At 31.7% G+C, this 19,932-nt stretch overlaps 1 protein-coding gene across 1 annotated transcript; it reads left to right on the top strand.

Annotated features, from left to right (window-relative positions):
- Positions 1 to 1,119: 1,119 nt before the first annotated feature.
- On the top strand, positions 1,120 to 10,122 carry LOC125818843 (putative late blight resistance protein homolog R1B-14). Its single transcript, XM_049498360.1, has 4 exons — positions 1,120 to 1,605; positions 3,685 to 4,950; positions 8,212 to 8,494; positions 9,686 to 10,122. The coding sequence occupies exons 1-4, from the start codon at positions 1,120 to 1,122 to the stop codon at positions 10,120 to 10,122; spliced, it is 2,472 nt and encodes an 823-aa protein (XP_049354317.1).
- The last annotated feature ends 9,810 nt before the right edge of the window (positions 10,123 to 19,932 follow it).

The following is a 19,932-nucleotide window of genomic DNA, read 5'->3' as shown; positions in this document are numbered from 1 at the left end:
GCCAACTTGTAGCATTTATAAATTAAGGGCATGCATGTGGACAAGACTTTTAACAACTCATATATAATATATATCTTTTTCAAAATCACATAACGTTATAACTAACAAATAAAGAATTAGGATAACATAATTATTGTTATATTATATTTAGCGGTAATAATATAATATGAAAATTTATAATTAATATACTTTGGATAGCTAACAGCTAAATGTTTTAGTAATTTTTAGATACAATGGCTTTAACTTAATTGATGCTAAATATTTTTGCGGTAAATAGAAAAAAAAATCTAGTATCATTAAATATATTTTTTTATCGTAATGCCACGATTTATCTATATTATGTTATTTACAAAAAAGACACTTATTGAGTCTTGCTATTAACATACTTCTAAAAATAGTATAAGTACCGCATCCCCCCTAAAATGCGAATACAAATAAACAATATACAAAAAAAAAACTATTTCTTCTCAAAATTACTCATAACAAAATACAATTTTATTCTTGTTAACAAATTCAAGTTAATTATTGAAACTTAAATTTCACAGACTTTGTAAAATTTTATTATATTATCTTAATTACGATATAACTTAAAATTCAAATATACTATGATAAATATAAATAATCTGATAATATAAAATTTACTCGATATAACTTGAATTCAAGTTGTTATTTTTTCTATTATACAAAAAATTATTATAATTGTTTTATTACTATATGTTATTTGCTATAAAATAAAAATTATTTTTACTTTTAGAACTCATAATCTTTATCGAGTTTTTGATCATATTTCATTGTGAAATTTTTTTGAATGCAAATTTATCAAGTTATTTTTGGCTTTTCTGAGTAATTTGATGTGAAAATTCATTTTTATTATTCTTCAAATTCTTAAAACTTTTGAAATTTAACTCAGTTTTATAGGGAGATGTTGATTTTTCAGATTTCAAACTTGAGAAAAAGGTAATCAAACATGTTTCGGAAGTTTAACTCGAGAAAAATGAAAAAACTTCATGTGTTTTATGCTTCGTTTAGTGTTGAAGTAGATGATGTTCACCATTCGAGCAATTCGATCTCACACTATCATCTGTTGAATCGTTAGATCTGTAACATCTTTGTTCACAGATGGAGGCTATAATCGTTGCAGCGGTGAGTCCGGCGGCGACAAAAGCGGTAAGCTTTCTGGTGGATAGTCTATCGCAGCTACTATCGGAAAATGTCGATCTGATAAGAGGTGCAGATGGAGAATTCCAGCGATTACTGGATGAAATTAAACCCATAAATGAGTTACTAGCTGGAGATTATGCACAATTGAAAAGCAACAACAAAGACAACATCGATTTGGATGAATTGTTCCTGAAAATTCAACGAATAGTATATAAAGCTGAAGATGCGATCGATAAATTCCTAATTCAGGCGAAGATTGACCAAGATAACGTGTTCAGTAAATTCCTTCCAATTCCCAAATGGATCAACCATTGGAAAAGCGCAACGGAATTCAATCAAATTCTCAAACAAATGACCGAAATTCGCCAAGAGAGTCAACAGGTTCTCCAGAAAAGTCATATACAGAGTACTGCTTTACCGCCTGGAAAAAGTACGGGGACACAGGTATCTTCTTCCTCCGTCCCAATATATATATATATATAATTAAAATTATGCAAGAGTTGGGTGGTTGGGATTGCTCCATTATTTTGCTCATTTTAACTTAACTAACCTTTGCGAGGGTCAACATAACTCTGCCATTTGTTGTCCCTGTTAATTATTGAAATAAAAAATTTCAAAAGACCATAAGCAGATCACCGGCTAAGACAACACAAAACTTTTTCTAATAAATTGTATTTGCTTATGAATTTTACATAACCTTTTGGGATCATTTAGAAGGGCAGTTCAGTGCACTAAATTCTCATTATGAGTAGGATTTGTGGAAGGGTTGGACCACAAGTTGTGGAAATAGCCTTTCACAAAGGTCTTGTACAAATAACTAATACATGTATAAATTATGAGAGAATCTATGTATTATTTTATGAATGACATAACGAGAATAACTAATATATGAATAAATATATCCTGCATAACTAATACCATAAATAGTACATAGATTCTCTCATAAGTAATAAATTCATACATTACTAATACTTGAATAACTTTAACTAGCTGCCAAACGACCCCCAAATGTATTAATTCATTTTATAGACCCGATCCTTTGACAAAAAAGGGGATAGTTTTAGGAACCTCCCTCTGAGTTTTAAGTTTGTGCATGGATTGCCCCTATCTTTGGATGGTCTTCAATTTTTGCACAGAGGCGGAGACAAGATTTGATGTTTGTGGGTTCTAAATTTTAAAACAAAACAACATATTAATCTAATATAACAATCGTTAAATTACACACACACACATATATATATATATACAAACATATAAGCATATCATTAAAATTGCACTCAACATGTTGTTATGTTTTGAAAAAAGAAATGATCCATCATTTGTTACACTTTCAAATACTTCATTTATTAATATGAAGATTTGAGTTATTTATTTCAAAGTTCTAAAATATTATTTAGTAAAAGGTAGATAAGTATTATATTTTAGTATAAATTTTGAATATTATTTCTATAATCTCAATATTATTGTAAGTAAAATTAAAATTATTAAATTCACCATTAATAATTTTGGGACCTAAAAGAAAGGTTTACTTGCTTCACCCTTGAGCCGCTCTTGCCTTGAAAGTTGAAGTTCCGAGAAGCAAACAATAACTTAATTAATATAATCAATTATTGATACGTGGAACAGTCTTAAAATCAAATATTAAAAATAAGATTTTTGAATAAATTGTTATACAATGTAAAGACAAATTAAAAAAAAAGAGAGAAAAGGGAGAGCCGAGGAGGAACTGAGAAGAGTAAATAGTACTTATCAGGGCAGAGGTCTGCACTTTGACAACAAGCAGTAGCAATGAAGTAGGTAGTAAAAATTAGAACCCTAACTTTTAAAAAAAATTAAATTTTGGGTTTAATGTTTTATTGAATACTTCAAAGAAATCAATAGTGAGATGTTGTTTTAGAGTATGACACTATTTTTGTTACTTACAAGTTTCAATTATCTATTTTGAAATTAATAGTCAGATGTTTGTCTTGGAGTATGACACTACTTTTTTATTATTCTCAATTATCAATTTTTTTGTTTTATTGTTTGAAAAAAGAATTTAGAAAATCTACATAGGAAAAATTGAATTAAAGGAGGGTAAAAGATAGGCACAAAACACATTTTGAATCCAAATAAAAGAATTCGGAAAAATTGAATTAAATAAAAAGTTGAATTGTTGCCAGTGGGGCTCGAACACCCAACCTAAGAATCAGAACTTACCACTGCGCCACACGCCTTTGTTTGATGTGGGTTCGCACATAATATTAAGATATATTTATACATGATTTTTTAGTACGTATATAGGATATAAGTTAAGATGACGCAAAGCATAAGTTTGGAGAACTTTTTCCTTGTCTGATAAAAGTTATGTAGGAATAAGTTATGCCTCTTAAGGCATAAGTTTTATAGGAACTACATTATGCCTTAGTATGGTACGAAAGTAAAAAATCTCGCGTTGCAATTTTATATTTATTTCAGCTGCCTTTTTTGTTACTTGAACTAGTTTGATCTCCCAAATTTATAACAATTTGATAATTTCAAAAGGGTTCTGCTGAGGAGGATATCGAAGTGGTTGGTTTTGATAAGCCTGCAGGAGATGTTATAAAGCGACTCGGTGAAGGATCAAAGGATCTTGATGTTATACCTATTGTGGGAATGCCAGGACTTGGAAAGACCACACTGTCAAGAAAAGTTTACAATGATTCTTCCCTTGATTTTCATTTTTACAAGAGAATGTGGATTTATGTTGGGACATCAAAGAAACCAAAGGATATTCTTGTTGAGATTGTGAATGAAGTCGCGCCAAGCAATAGTAAAGAACTAATTAAAGACAAGGATGAGGACCAATTAGCTCATATCATACGTGATTTTCTTGTTGAAAGAGGTAAATATCTCATTGTCTTGGATGATGTGTGGGACACACAAGTTGTAGATTTTGTCAAGAAAGCTTTCCCAAACAACAAATCCCAGCCCCGAGGGGACAGAATCATGTTGACAACTCGCCAACAACGTGTGGCTGAAGCTGTCAGCGCTCGTCCTCACAATCTGGAAAATTTGTCAAAAGGGGATAGTTTCAAGTTGTTGGAACAGAGAGTTTTTGGCAAAACAAGGGAGTGTCCTATTAATTTAAGAGGATATGGAGAAGAGATTGTAGATAAGTGTTGTGGCGTACCACTAGCCATAGTGGTGATTTCAGGAGCTTTGAAAGGTTGTATGGACGAAAGTGAATGGATAGTAGTCAAAGAAAATGTGGGGAAGATCTGTACAAACAAGGACGACGATAAAAGCTGCTTGAAATATGTTGAAACGAGTTACAATCATTTGCCACAACAGAAAAAGGCAGCCTTCTTGTATTTTGGAGTATTTCCTCAAGGCTTTGATATTCCTGCTTGGAAACTTATTCGCTTATGGGTTGCTGAGGGGCTAATAAAGTCCGATCTTCAAGGCAGTGAAATCGAGAAGGTTGCAGAGACTTACTTGAGTGACTTTGCCGGTAGGAATTTAGTGATGGTGATGCAAAAGAGATCTAACGGTCAAATCAAAACATGTCGTCTCCATGACATGTTGCATGAGTTCTGCATTATTGAGGCTAAAAGGATAAGTCTCTTTCAACAAGTATATCTCCAACCTGGTGTTCAAGTTTTTCCTTCTATAGAAGATCCAAATACTTCTCGTCGACTATGTATTCAATCCTCTATTCCGTATAATTTTATCCCTAAAGATAGAATTGTACAGCATGTTAGGTCTCTCTTATGTTTTTCCTCAATCCAAAAGAAAATTGACTTGTCTAATCTAGAGAACCCAATTAAGGTCAGTCGAATACAATCATTTTGTCTTTGAAAAATGATTCTTTACATTTGTGTTTGTTCATAAGTTACTTTCTAGTCGTCGTACAATTTCTGCAATCCATGAATCTCTTAACATTGCTTAGCATAGAAAGACTTCATCTATCATATTTTCCTTGTAGGATAGAATTAAGGCATGAAGTTCACTGGGAATTAACCTGGGATCAATGATGGCAAATAGAATACTCGTGCATCACTCAGTGTTTCATCTTTCTGAGAAACTTGTTCCAATGAAACAAACTTGTTGTCTTTTTATCTATTCAAGCATTGTGATTCTTGAAAATAAGTTTCTGTGTGGTTTAATTAAGAGATGTCGAATAAATACACTCCCTTATGCGCGCGTTTCTAATTTCTTGTAAAACTTTTCCAGCTTTCAGGTTTTGTTGCTAATAGATTATTTGTGCCATCAAAAGCATTTCTTGTTATTCCTGCAATTATTTCTTGTAAAACTTTTCCAGCTTTCAAGTTTTGTTGCTTTTGCGCCACCGATGCTATTTTAATCTAAATTCACTTGGACTCTTCACTTCACTTTCAGTGCTGCAGTACCCCCCCTGTCAACATGACCTGATTTCTGTAATCAAAACAAAAGCTTTGGTGAAGTTGAAGAAAATGGATTAACTTTATATAATCATAATTTTCTTTGGGGAATACTTTTACACAAAATGTCTCATAATCTAGAGATACTTGAATTATTTTAAGCGGAATTCCTGTACCTGAATTCACTCCTATCTCTCATTCAATAAAATGGAAGGTTCACTCTTCTAATATTTTCTTATTAAAATATATAATCTGTAAGGAGCTAAACATCAAGAATCAGGCTAGTAAAATATGATGAAGTAATATACTTACCAAAAATATAGACAAAATTCAACTAATTAGAGAACACTGATCAACTATAAGGAAAATTAATCTGAGGACTAGTTACAGTATTAGGGCCAACAGAAGAGAAATCTGCCATAAATGGAGCCGGCTTTCTTCGGAACTTTGTCTCTGGACCAGTGATATATGCATGTGGATCTCTGTAACAATAACGTCGCAAGTAGAACTACAAGTATCAACACTGGAAATAAGGAAAAGAAAGAGATATATATATAGACAGACTTAGAAGAAGCAATGTAGTCAAAGACTCGAACACCATCTGTATAATTGATATGTATCGCTGGAAGGACATGAGGGACGCTGTAAATTTAGTTGCCAGTAGGTTTATTGTTACAAAGGATCATTCCGATAGCACTAGCTAGAGCTGCATGATGATCTTTACTCCAGTCAGTATACTCCTATTGAAATCGGAAGAGGCAGCTATCAATAAGCATTTCGACAATAAGAAAGTTATTTATGAATGTCTCGTTCAACTGTTCAAGAGGCAGCTATTCTAAAAACAAAAAGTTTTCCAAGTGGTTTTTGCTCTTTTTATATGTGCCGAACAAAATTGTAAATTGTATAATTAAGTTGACTGCTAAATTCTTAGCTAGGAAGTATCCAATCCTGTCTCTTGTTTTTTTCCTAGCAATCTTGCTTGATTTGACACAACGACTGACTGACGGAATGAATGAGAATTTTTCATTGAAGTTGATCCATTCTTGAACTATGAAAAATTCTCATTCATTCTTTTGAACTATGAAAAATTCTCAATTAAATGTAAGTTGATCATCTATTCTGGTCACTTAATTTTTTTCTCATGCATGCACTATGATCCGTCCATCTATCTTCCTTTTCTGATCTCTAAATAACTAACTGCAAAGAACAAATAACTCAAGTACTGATCATACACATTTAACCCATGAGAAGAAAAGACATAAATAAATAAAAGAATTAATAACATCATCTTATATCTTATATTCACCAAATCAAAAAATTATTCACTAATTCCATAATTAATTGTTCGCAATCCTCTTTGAAAACAATATCTTAATCAAAAAGTGAAGGTGAACGACATGATGCTCAGTGTGATACACAAAATTGAATTTCAATTTTATTGTGCTTTTGATTAAGGGGAAACATGAAGAAAATAACTTTGGCCCTTATTCTTCAGCCACGTGTTTATTCTACAGCTACATGTGACACGTATATTCTAGCTCAGCTTACCAGAGAAAAATGACCAAAATACCCTTACCTTTCAATTTAAAGACAAATAACAGTCATGTTGAAACTAGCTCTTTTATGTATACTAGATAAAGGATGCCCGTGCCTTGCACGGGATTTAAGTATTGAAACGTAAATAAAGAAGAGATGATTAAAGTTAATAATATCAACAGAGTTTTGAGACATGAACAAATATAGTTTGCGGAACATTATACTGGGAGCTTGCTAAAAAGACTAAATAATTTGTTTTCTTTGAACATACTACTAAAACATATCACAATCTCTTTTGGTCTTTCAGCTAAGCTCAAGTCTGTGGAAGCAATACCACAACCTTCTTGTTTGAAGGTCCATCCGTAGTTCGACTGTCTGAGAAGTGGAAGGAGTTTATTATGTGATAGAACAACAATGTGATTGTTACAAAAGTGTTGCTAAATGATACAAAAAGAAACAAATAATTTTACAACATAGCTGATGAAAGTAAAATTCCAAAATGATGGATGTGTTTGGTTGTGTGTTTCACCATTGGCAATGCTGACCTGTACATCCTTCCGTTGAATTACTATGAGATATAATCCTCATTCTGTACCATATTCTCCTTTCCCTTCTTATATTTTTCTTAGAAACTCTTTTACTTCCTCTTAGTTAAATTGATCGAGCTTAACACTATGCAAGAACTTAAAAATGAATCATTCAATGATGAATAGTATAGAAAATAAAATAGAAGAAGTGACTGACCATTCCACTGCTAATAACATTTAGGCACAATCTTTAATTCTTTTGGAACTATCATCGACAGATTTCAGTGTCCTAAATGACATTGTATACCTTTATGTCTTTATGATCAACAACTCATCTTGGATTCATAGTTCTCTAAGAGGAGTATAATAGCAGAACTGATAACCCCATAGTATATAGGAGGCTAACTCATCTTATACGAAATTTCGAGCGAAGGTTACAAACAGGAACAAAGAAGATATATTTGCCTGCTACATTGTAGTACACAAGAAAATCACCTATGAATAACTTACGAAAGATGAAAAAAATGAGAAAAAGAACCTTTGAGTAACAATAGTAAAATCTGATGAGCAACTTTGTAGTCCAATACAAAGAAACTTATGTAAACATTCCTTTTTTCCTATTCCAGATTGGGTTCCCGAAGTTGAGGTTCTTGCTCCTTGATATTCTCTTCCTTGAAAAATGGGAAACCACCACAGGCTCTCATGATCATTTCCCCAGCCTTGAGCGCGTAAATATCACAAATTGCATATTCTTAAAAGAGATTCCTCAAGGATTTGCTGATAGCAAGAAACTGGAGCTGATTGAGTTACACAAATGTGAACCTTCCTTGGTGGCTTTTGCTGAGAAGATCCAGGAAAAACACGAGGATTTGGGGAGGAACAAACTTAAAGTTACTGCCTTCGATTCAGGTAAATATATCTATCTGTCAACATACAATAGTTAGTGTTGCAAACAGGAAAAAAAACTAACTATGCTTGTTGTCATTTTTTCCTTTTCATTACTATGATTTGCTACGCTTGATGAGCTGAGGTTTGTTCAGAAACAACCTCTCTACTTCCACAAGGTAGTGGAAGGTCTGCATATACTCTCTACTGAGTTTTGTCATTTCATTTTTTCAAGAAGAAACAGGGGATTTCCAGCTAGTACCAAACTGCAGCTGATCCATCACGTAAGGAGTTGTCTTCCCTCCTTGTATCGTATTGTGATGTTTGTTTAAATATAATATTTGTTTTGTTTTTTAATTAAACAACTTGTTGTTTGGATATGGTTGCTACCTATTGTATCTTATTATGGTGTTAATCAAAATATAATTTTCATTTTTACTTGTACAACTTGTTGTTTGGATATGATTGTTACATCTTGTATCTTATTGTGGTATTAATTTAGCTCAAGATTTATCTAAGGAGCCCAAATTTCACTTATTCACCGATATGGGATATTCTATTCATCACGAACCCGTAAAATTAAAAAATATATAAATAAAGAAGGACAAAGAGGAAGAAGAAGAGAATCCAAACAAACTTTCAAATAAAAAACAGAAAAAAAATTGCATGCATTTTTGGCCTTTGCAAATGTGGCATAAATTACGGTTTCAAATTTCAACTGTTTTTAACTTTCTGTTTCTCTTTTTTTATATAAAAAATAATAAATTAAATTAAATTCTCTCAAAATATGTATGGACCTGCTAATAGAGCAATTTATTAAGGAAAGAAGTTTTTTTAAAAAAATTATTAGTCACGAGAAAATGTCAGATAACAAATTTAAACTTTTTTTCTTGCGTATTTTATGGAGTTTTGGATCCAAATTTTCTTTATTAAAAAGCGTTTGTATGTGACTTCTTCATCATCATAACTTACTATTAAAAAAAAACTTTTTTCTCGGTTTCCATTTTTACGTATAAAATCTTCAAAATTTTATTTGAGTATTTGGATTTGCATTTTGGTAGAAAAAAATGGAGAATAATAGAAAGAGAGGGAGAGAAACGTTGAATACGATTTACAACAGGAAGAAACACCAGGTGATGATGATGATGAATGTGGATGATGATTTTGATCAAAATAGGTACAAATGGGATAATGCGAAGGATTTTATGCGAACAGAGAAATGTCATGAAGACGATGAGTCAGGTACAAGTACAGGTCCAGGTGTAGAAACAACAGGAGTTTTTGGCTTTCCATGGATTAAAGGAAACAAAGACGTAAACTTCAAAGAAGAAATTGAGGAATGTTTGGATGGTACATTTGCCGTCCCTACAACCACCACCTCCTACAATTGTTATGACGATGAAATTCACATCGACACAACTACTATTACTACTACTACTACATCAATTTTCTGTGATAATCAGAAGAAGTTGCTATTAGGATTGGACATTGATCACGATTTCAACCTCGATCCCGATCTAATTGATCAATTTTTCACTGATACTGCACAATCGTCCTGTGACAATGATCAGGTGGATGAAATTGAAGATCAACAATTGAAAATTGAAGTAAACGCCGATCAAAAACTTGTTGAACCCAAGGATGGGAGTTAATTAATTGGAGGTAGCAAAAGTTAGCGGCGAGTTTATGACCATTGAATAAATTTCTTCGACTTGAGTTGGATTAGAAGCATGAAATGCATATACATCATCTCCGATAGCTAGCAATCTAGCACCATGAAATGATGTACAACAAAACAAAAACCAACACACCGCAAGTTCTGGGATCTTGAATTTCAGTTATGAAACCTTTGATAAAAATGTAATATAATAGTTAGATCCTTGACCGAAGGTTTTCGTTACATAAAATTGTTTAAGAAGTGTACAAATTTGTGTTTTTTTGCGGCTATTAATATAATATTACTATAATAATATTCTTAATAATAAAAATTCATTCACTATTCTATGTGACTGTATTTATTTAGTGATGGAGTTTAAATGAGGTGTAAGTTAAATATATGTAAAACACTAAAACTATCCTTTTAAATAAGTAATAATAAAAAAGAATGGTATCGTATTTGTTCTTGTCATTAACGAAATTCCATTGCCAAACAAGCGACTCCATGATTCAAATTATCTATACAAATATTTTTTAATCTTGTGGTCTTAAACATATATGATATATGAAAGTTAAATTTAAAAATTGATCCAAAAAAGATATATGAGAAAACACATAAAAAATATTTCTAAACTTGGCAGCACAACTTAAACTACACCGACGTTAAATATCCATTTAACATCTTTCAAGTAATTTAAATACCCCGTAAGGGATGATGTGGCAGAGAGAGTGAGTGTACTCTCCTAAAAACGCGTGAAAAAAAAGATCACTTCAAAGATGTTAAGGGGGTATTTAAACGTCTGTATAGTTTAAGTACTAAAGTAAGTTCTAAAAAAGACAAACAAATTTAAAAATATAGTATATTTGTTTTGTTAACCAAGGCTTATAATAATTTTATTATTACTAAAAAAAATTAGGCCCTTCAAATTTGAGGGCCTAAGACGTATGCATCATTTTTAAAGGCATTGAGCCGCCCTTAATGGAGAGATAGTTGAGATTCATTCGCTATTAATTAAAGGTTTTAAATTTGAGTTCTAAAAATAAAATAAATGTTGGGAGCACAATCTTTATAATAAGCTTTCTTCAATATGAATACCAAATCACGAAATATTTTTTAGCTTAATTTCATATAGCAAAACAAGTAAATTTGATCTTTTTTTTTTCTTATTATATTGTGGATATCTCCTCTTGATGAAGCATTAGTGTACTTGTCGCTACTCTAAAAAATATAAGATATGAATTAATACTAATTAACATTACGTATAATTTTATAAAAAACATAATAATTATGATAAAACGTCTTTTCATGATTTTCAGATAATAGATAAATATTTTTTTATTAAATAAATATGTGTGAGACATTAAGGTTGTAGATGGAATTATTTATTTAAATTAATGTATAATATTAATTTAAATAAGGAATCGGGGAAAAAAATAAAGAAGAAGAGAAAAAAATATATTCAAATTTGATAATGCAAATCTAAGAAATAATCTGATTTCATTTAATATAAGCAATCTAATATAATTTTAAGATGTAAAGAAAGAAATTACAATATTGAAAATGTGAATCTATCCTAATTACCAGCTAACATGTGGACGGAAAAAGTAAGCATATTAATGAAATTATGAAATGGTCAATGAATTTAGATATTATTATTTTGGAAAAAGGGTCTGAAAAATACATTAATTTTAGTTGAAGTTAATGAATTTAGATATTATTATTTTGGAAAAAGGGTCTGAAAAATACATTAATTTTAGTTGAAGTTATTGTTACAATACCAAACCTTTTTACATCTGCACTATTTAATAGTGTATTTTAAAGGTATATATGTGCTCGCGTAGACATATTACTATTTAAAATGATGCAATATTTATGGTGTTCACGTGGGCACATATATACTTTTAAAATACACTATTAAATAGTGCAAGGAGTAAAAGATCATTTCCAAAGTTCGATATTGTTACAGCAATTTCGATCAAAGTTCGGATATATTTTAGACTTTTTTCCCTATTATTTTCTCTTATTTTATTGTGAATATCTCTTCTTTCATTAAGCAGTTTATTGTCCCCAAGTATTTTAGAATATGATTGCAGCATTTTATTGTTGAAACAAGTTATCCACAAACACGTATACTACACTCGTGATGGATTGAAGATTTTCATTCAGGGAGTTCGAAAAATAAAAATATAAACATGTAAATATGTAATGATAATAATTATAAAATAAACTAAGGTTTTTAAATAAACATTATAAAAAGAACACTTGGAAAAAATAGAAAATTGGATTTTCGGGTATCGGGTTTCAATTTCCTAGCTATAAATTAGTCGGCCTCACATTCATGAAAAAGATAAAAATGGAAAAGATATCCAATAGTCTTCTTTCTGAACATCAGTCTGCCATGGATGAGCCTGTCCCCGGAAAAACAAGACATTGATCTTGATTTCACCCTCGATCCCGATCTAATTGATCAATATTTCACAGACAATTTGTCGAACACTGATACTGCATAATCTTCCTGTGATGTTGATCAATTGAAAGTGAATGAAATTGAACATCAGCAATTGAAAATTGAAATAAACGACGATCAAAAGCTTATTGAACCCAATGATGGAAGTTAATTAATTGGAGGTAGCAAAAGTTAGCGGTGAGTCTATGACCATTGAATAAATTTCTTCGACTTGAGTTGATTAGAAGCATGAAATGTATATACATCATCATTATCTTCAAATAAGGTCTTTTCTCCGATAGCTAGCAGCCTACAAAACAAAAATCAATACACCGATAAATTTTGGGTTCTTGAATTTCAATTATGAAACCTTTGGAAAAAATGTAATATAATAGTTAGATCCTTAATCGAAAGTTTTCGTTACATAAAATTGTTTAAGAAGTGTACAAATTTGATTTTTGTGGCTATTAATAATATTACTATAATAATACTCTTAATAATAAAAATTAATTCATTATTCTATGTGACTGTACTTATTTGGTGATGGAGTTTAAATCAGGTGTAAGTTAAATATATGTAAAATCCTAAAACTATCCTTTTAAATAAGTGATGAGGAATATTTTATCTATCTTTTATTTTAAATTTGTGATAGAAAAGGTCTTAATAAAATAATAGTGATAATAAAAAAGAATGGTATCGTATTTGTGTCATTAATGAAATTCCATTGCCAAACAAGCAGACTCCACGATTTAAATTATTCAAGAAAAATGTCCAAATTTATTTCTTTTAACTTTTAATTATAATTAAGATTATCTAAAGATAAAAGTCGTATTGGGATCCAAAGTAAAAATAAGATCGTCTCCGATGACATGGGCAATCTTAGATTAAAAAATAATTAACATCAAGTGAATTGGAAATGTTACTTTAATCTATATCAATTGTGATGAGCAGCTCAAGCTAATTAGTGACCTAAAGTCAAAAATAAATCGGAGGTCTAACTTTTAAATATATTTTTATTTTTATATAGATTCAAAAATATTTCTTTCTTTATAATAAAAACTTCATATTTTTCTATGGTCTTAAACTAGGCATTAATTCTAAACAAAATAGATTCGTGTATAAGAATTATTTTAGAGAAAATGAATTAATATAGTCTTGAATAATAAACCTTACAAAAATCACCCCTACATTATTTCATATTACTTTAATAAAAATATCTCATAAAAAATATAAAAATATATTTGTATTTATTTTAAAAACTACTCTATATTTTTTTTTCTTTCATATTAGATATTGAATACTTATATTAGAATTCGATTAATCTGAATTCATACCATGTAAATCTCATTCATGAAAACACTTTCTATAAAAAAAAATCATATTGAAAATTTAAAACTGAAATTATTGATTAATAAAAGAGCAAATTTATTCGCTCCACCACAATTTCATATATTTTCTATTTTTTATAATAATAAATGAAGAAATGACCAAATGCATCAACAAAGAACCGTGCAATAAATATAATTTTGTGGGGTTAGTGTGATATTGACATCTCATAAACATCCATACGAATCACTAATTTATTTCCTATTAAAAAATATTTATTTTCATTTTTGTTTTCTCAAAGTACTATTTCTTTATTATCCATTTATATATATAAATTTATTTAATTAGATATTTTTTAAAGATAAAAAAAAAAATCGTTTAAAATCATCTATATTTTTGGTTGATGATCTATTTTGAGTATTACATAGATTAAATTACTTGTGTCACATCTTTATAAAAAAAATACTTCTTATATGCTCACTAATAAACTTATTTCAACTAAATGTTTCCGACTTTTCTATCATTAATCTTACCATAATAATTAATAAATTAATTAATTAATTTGTCTTTTTTCACCCAATAATAGTAAGAATTTAAGATTTAAGTATAAAATTTAATATTTAAGATTCTTAGCATTATATTCAATATAATTGAAGTTACGACAATAACAACAATAATGACGTACCTAATGAAATTTCATTAGTGTGATTTGAGGAGGATAGAGGGTACACAAGCTAATTAGTGGCTTAAAGCAAAAAATAATTCGGAGGCCTAATTTTTTATTTATTTATTTTATATAAATATGAGATTCAAAGTAATCTCCTTTTCTTTTTAATTTTTTTTTTCTATGGTCTTAAACTATATATATACAAATATTTTTTTAATCTTGTGGTCTTAAGCATATCATGTGGAAGTTAAATTTAAAAATTGATTAAAAAAAAGAAACATTCTTTAATGTTTCGAAACAAACTAAAAAAGACAAATAAATTTAAAAAATATAGTATATTTTTTTTTATTAAATAAGGCTTATAATAATTTTATTATTCCTAGATAATAGGCCCTTCGAATTTGGGGTCTAAAACGTATGCCTCATTTTTAAAGGCATTGGAGATAGTTGAGATTCCTTCTCTCTTAATTAGAGGTTTCAAATTTGAATTTTAAAAATAAAATAAATGTTGGGAGCACAATCTTTATAATAAGCTTTCTTCGATATGAATATCAAAACACGAATTTTTTTAGCTTAATTTCAAATAGCACACAAGTAAATATGATCATTTTTTTTCTTATTTTATTGTGGATATCTCCTCTTCATTAAGCATCTAGTGTACTTGTCCGCACTTGGCGCTATTCTAAAAAAATATAAGATATGAATTAATACTAATTAATATTACGTATAATTTTATAAAAGAAAACACAATAATTATGATAAAAGCATCTTTTCATGATTTTTTAGATAATAGATAAAGATTTTTTTGACTAAATAAATATGTGTGAGACATGGCCGTATGTAAAATTATTTATTTAAATTAACGTATAATATTAATTTAAAAAAGGAATCAGAGAAGAAAATAAAGAAGAAGAGTAAAAAATTGATGATGCGAATCTATGAAATAGTCTGATTTTATTTAATATAAACAATCTAATATGATTTTAAGATGTAAAGAAAGACAGTAGAATATTGAAAATGTGAATCTATCCTAATTACCAGACACCAGTTAACATGTGGACGGAAAAGTAAGCATATTAATGAAATTATGAAATGATCAATGAATTTAGATATATATATTTTTTTCTTATTTTATTGTGGATGTCCCCAAGAATTTTAAAATATGATTGCAGCATTTTATTGTTGAAGCAAGTTATCCACAAACATGTATACTACACTCTTCACGAGTGACGAATTTAGAATTTTCATTCAGAGAGTTCGAAACATAAAAGTATAAACATGTAAATAAGCCAACAAAACACAACTCCAAAGAAGTAATAGTATATAGTTTGATCCCACCCTCACAAAAAAAAAACTATACATGCATTCAATAATAATATATGAACCACGATGTGAATGTTTGATCATATAAAATAAAATTAAATGAAATTTGGAGTTAAAATTATGTTTGGTTATATTTTGTAAAGAATATTAAAAATTTGAATGTACACACTTCAATATTATCCAATCGAAAATAAAACATATTGTTATAAAATATATGTCATGACCCAATCCACATAAGTCATGACCGGCGCTCAGTAAGCCTAAGCCTACCGAGCAAGCCTAGACCATTTTCTTGCTAAAAATTCAACAGAGTTTCCTCTATATAGGAAGCAATCCATAAATTTTAAACCTGTCAGTATTCAATACACAACAACCCAACCTGCTCCCATAACAACATATAAAGTCTAAAAGACTATCATAATCAAAAGTCAGTGACTTCCACAAAACTTTAGAAGTTAATCAAAAGTCAGTGACTTCCACAAAACTTTAGAAGTTCCAAGTCACCTTTTCACCAACACAAACCAAAACCAAAACCAAAACCAATTTACAAGTCCGACTTAAGGAGCAAGACTCTAGGATTAGAAACACTAATATACTTTATTAGTTGAAACAAAAGGATGGCCCACGCGAAACAACTGCGGGGCTTACTGGATGTGGTGTCAGCGCTATCTATCACTATGCCAGAGCCAAGGGTCACCTTCAGTTGAGTTATCTGAAAAGAGAAAAAGGAAGCGGCGTCAGTCACACAGACTGAGTGAGTAATAACACGCACCATAACGTTTTTGTCACGCTCCGAGCTACCCCCAAGACGCGGACACGGGACCTAGGACCACAAGTGATCCCAAGCTAACCCTGCTGGCATGATCATGAGCATACTAAAGAAAATAAACTGATGCGGAAGCTAATTCATAAATAAGATGAAAAGATGGGGACTATCCATATAACTATAACTGAGATATATGATAACTGATGAGTTTAATACAAAGAAGATATTAACTCAATACTAAGCTGAATCTAACTATGTCTGAAATAAGCCTCTAAACTGACTAGAAATGTTGGGACATGCCCCAACTAGATCTAGCAAAACTGAAACTAAAGACTAAAAATACTGAAAAGAAACTCATGACTATTGTCCTCGGAGAATGAGGACTCACCACTGATTCTGCTGAACTGGAGATCGGGAACTGATCTAAGCGTGATCTGGATGCTGAGACCCTGAACCTATATCACGAGAAGATGTAGCGCACGTATGCGTCAGTACTTGAAAGGTACTGAGCATGCAGGATGGAGTAAAGCTGAAATAACATATAACTGAACAAAGCATACTGAGCAATGATATAATCTGAACATGATATAGATACTGAAGTACTGAATACTGAGCTAACTGAATGCAATGACCAAATTTATAACATGCTGAGACTGAATACTGACTGTACTGAAATATGGTCAATGCAATAGAGTCTGACTGAACTGTGGGAGCTACTAATAACCGACATAAAACCACATGAGCTAAATGTGGAGTCCGATGTATACGCCCCATCGAGAGGACCCAATATACCCTGCCAGAGGTATAGAGGCATGCTGACGTGATCACTAAACTGATGTTGCCCACAGAGGGGACTTACACCTACGTGGCTCGTAGTTCTGGGACTATATGGGTACGCTGAAACCCTAGTCCAACTCGGTATTATGCTACTCCCAATGAATTAAGTGGTTAACTGGTTATGACTGAATTTTTGTAAATACTGGATAGCTCGAAACTGAACATGCAAACTGAGAATGCAACAATTAATCTAATAATGATGCATTCATAAACTGAGGCATGTATAACTGAATATATTATGACTGAGATACTGAATAGCTTAAAATACTGACATGTAAATATTCATACTTGAAAACTCCTTTTTAGAAAACAATACTCTGATCATTGATGACTTGGGAAGTCATACTGCATAAACATTGATGGTATATCTAGATACCATACTATTCATACATTGATGACCTACTCAATTGTCATACTAATCATGTATTAGAAGCTCTTTCTCAAAACTCATCTTAACTTTCTCAAAAACTCAGTTTAAAACTCAAGTGTTGTCTTAAAGAAAAGCTTCTCATGATTTATAACTCAAAATAGGGTTTATGCTGAAATATACTGATAATGTGGCATAAAACTGGAGCATGTATATCTGAATAACTGAAATATCTGACCTAGCATGTGTAATTCAAGAACTAATGAAATACATAGCTAGGGTTCTGAAATTCATGCAATAAACTGAGCAATAACATGATAATCTGATTTGGAACATTTAAATAGCTAATTCATGATGATCTGCTGTAATTCTAGAAACCCTAGGTCCGTTCATAATCATGGAATCAAAAATCTGACTGAATTCTAGGGACCTAATGGGCGAAAGGAACCCACTAGTGAAATCCCACATACCTGGTGACGAATTCCACGGAGAAATCCTTTGATTTCGGGGTTGGAACTGATGGAACCTTGCTGCGTTCTTGAACTAGGGTTTTTGACCTTCTTTTCTCCTCTTAGCGTTCTAATTCTTCTAAGTTTGATTAATGATTTGACTTAGGTAAGTTCTAGTTATGTTTCTAGGTTTAAACTGATTAAAATCTCATGATTTAGGGTCTAAACGACATATCTTAGGGGTTAAACGAAATAGGAAAAGACCAAAAGACCCTTGAATTAGCTGCTGTCGGAGTGACTGACGGACCTGACTGACGGTCCGTCAATCAATCGACGGTCCGTCGATTGGGTCCGTAGGTCGAGTCTGCCCGACAGGGCTTCACTAAAATGGGCATAACTTTTTACTCGGAGGTCGGAATTTAGCAAACTCGGTGGAGTTGAAAAGATAATTCAATTATCTATCTAACCATAGGTCATGGGACACATAATTCATTTTGTGCTAAGAGTTATGACCATCTGAAGTTGACCCATCAGAATTTTCAGCTAACTGGCTGCTAACCTTCGATCTACGGTCAGACCTACGGACCGTGGATCGAACGACGGTCCGTGCTGGTCAACCATAGTTCATGTCAGAGGCTGGGTAAAGGAGGTCTTGATCCACAGACACAGACCATGGACCGTGGCCTGATCTACGGACCGTGGGTCTGTCCGTGAGTCGAGACTTAACCAATTTTTTAAGCTGGCTGGGGAGGGGTTGCAGTGGCGAACCACGGACCACCAGCACGGACCGTGGTCTGACCTACGGTCCGTGGATGGCAACCGTGGGTTGCACCTGCAACTTCTCAAAATCTGCATTTTTGGTCTGTTTCGGATACGGGGTGTTACATTATCTCCCCCTTGGGACCATTTGTCCTCGAATGAAAACTAAATTAGCTGAAATAGAGGGAGAGGGCTGAAATCCCTACCACTGAACACTGAGAACTGAATTTCTAACTGAACTGAGTTCCAAGAACATGCAAATACACTGAAAATGCAAGTACAAACTAAAGGAACATGATTCTAAGATTGAATTTTCGCATGAATGACTGAAAAACTGAAGAGGAACTATTACCTCAAGCTGGAATGGAATCGGAAGGAAAGAGGTGAGGATACTTGGACTTCATGGCTGCTTTTGCTTCCCAAGTAGCTCCCTCTAAGGACTGACTCCTCCACAAAACCTTAACTGAAGCGACTTTTTTTATTCCTCAACCTTCTAACCTGACGATCGAGAATCTCAATTGGTATATCCTCATATGAAAGGCTATATTTCATGGCCACACTCTCTAATGGTACTATGGATGCTGGATCACCCACACACTTCTTCAAAAGAGAAATGTGAAAGACTAGATGTAATGCTGCTAAGTCTGCTGGTAACTCTAACTCATAAGCCACTTTACCAATCCTCTTCAAGATCCGGTAAGGGCCTACATATCTGAGACTGAGCTTCCCTTTCTTGCCAAATCTCATCACCCCTTTCATAGGTGACACTTTCAGGAAAACTCAATCATCAACTTGGAACTCTAGTTCCCTTCTTCTCACATCTGCATAAGACTTCTGGCGACTCTGAGCAGTCTTAAGTCTCTCT

This window comes from Solanum verrucosum, unplaced genomic scaffold, assembly GCF_900185275.1.
Source record: "Solanum verrucosum unplaced genomic scaffold, falcon-dt-bn FXZP01000252.1, whole genome shotgun sequence".
Classification (NCBI taxonomy): Eukaryota; Viridiplantae; Streptophyta; class Magnoliopsida; order Solanales; family Solanaceae; genus Solanum; species Solanum verrucosum.
This window is presented reverse-complemented; position numbering and strand designations above follow the sequence as displayed.

What these genes read in the sequence shown, in the direction of transcription:
- LOC125818843 (XM_049498360.1), top strand. Translation starts at nt 1,120, where the DNA reads ATGGAGGCTATAATCGTTGCAGCGGTGAGTCCGGCGGCGACAAAAGCG. An exon ending in GAAAAAGTACGGGGACACAG is followed by an intron (nt 1,606 to 3,684) that starts GTATCTTCTTCC and finishes TAATTTCAAAAG; the next exon opens with GGTTCTGCTGAGGAGGATAT. An exon ending in ATCTAGAGAACCCAATTAAG is followed by an intron (nt 4,951 to 8,211) that starts GTCAGTCGAATA and finishes TTCCTATTCCAG; the next exon opens with ATTGGGTTCCCGAAGTTGAG.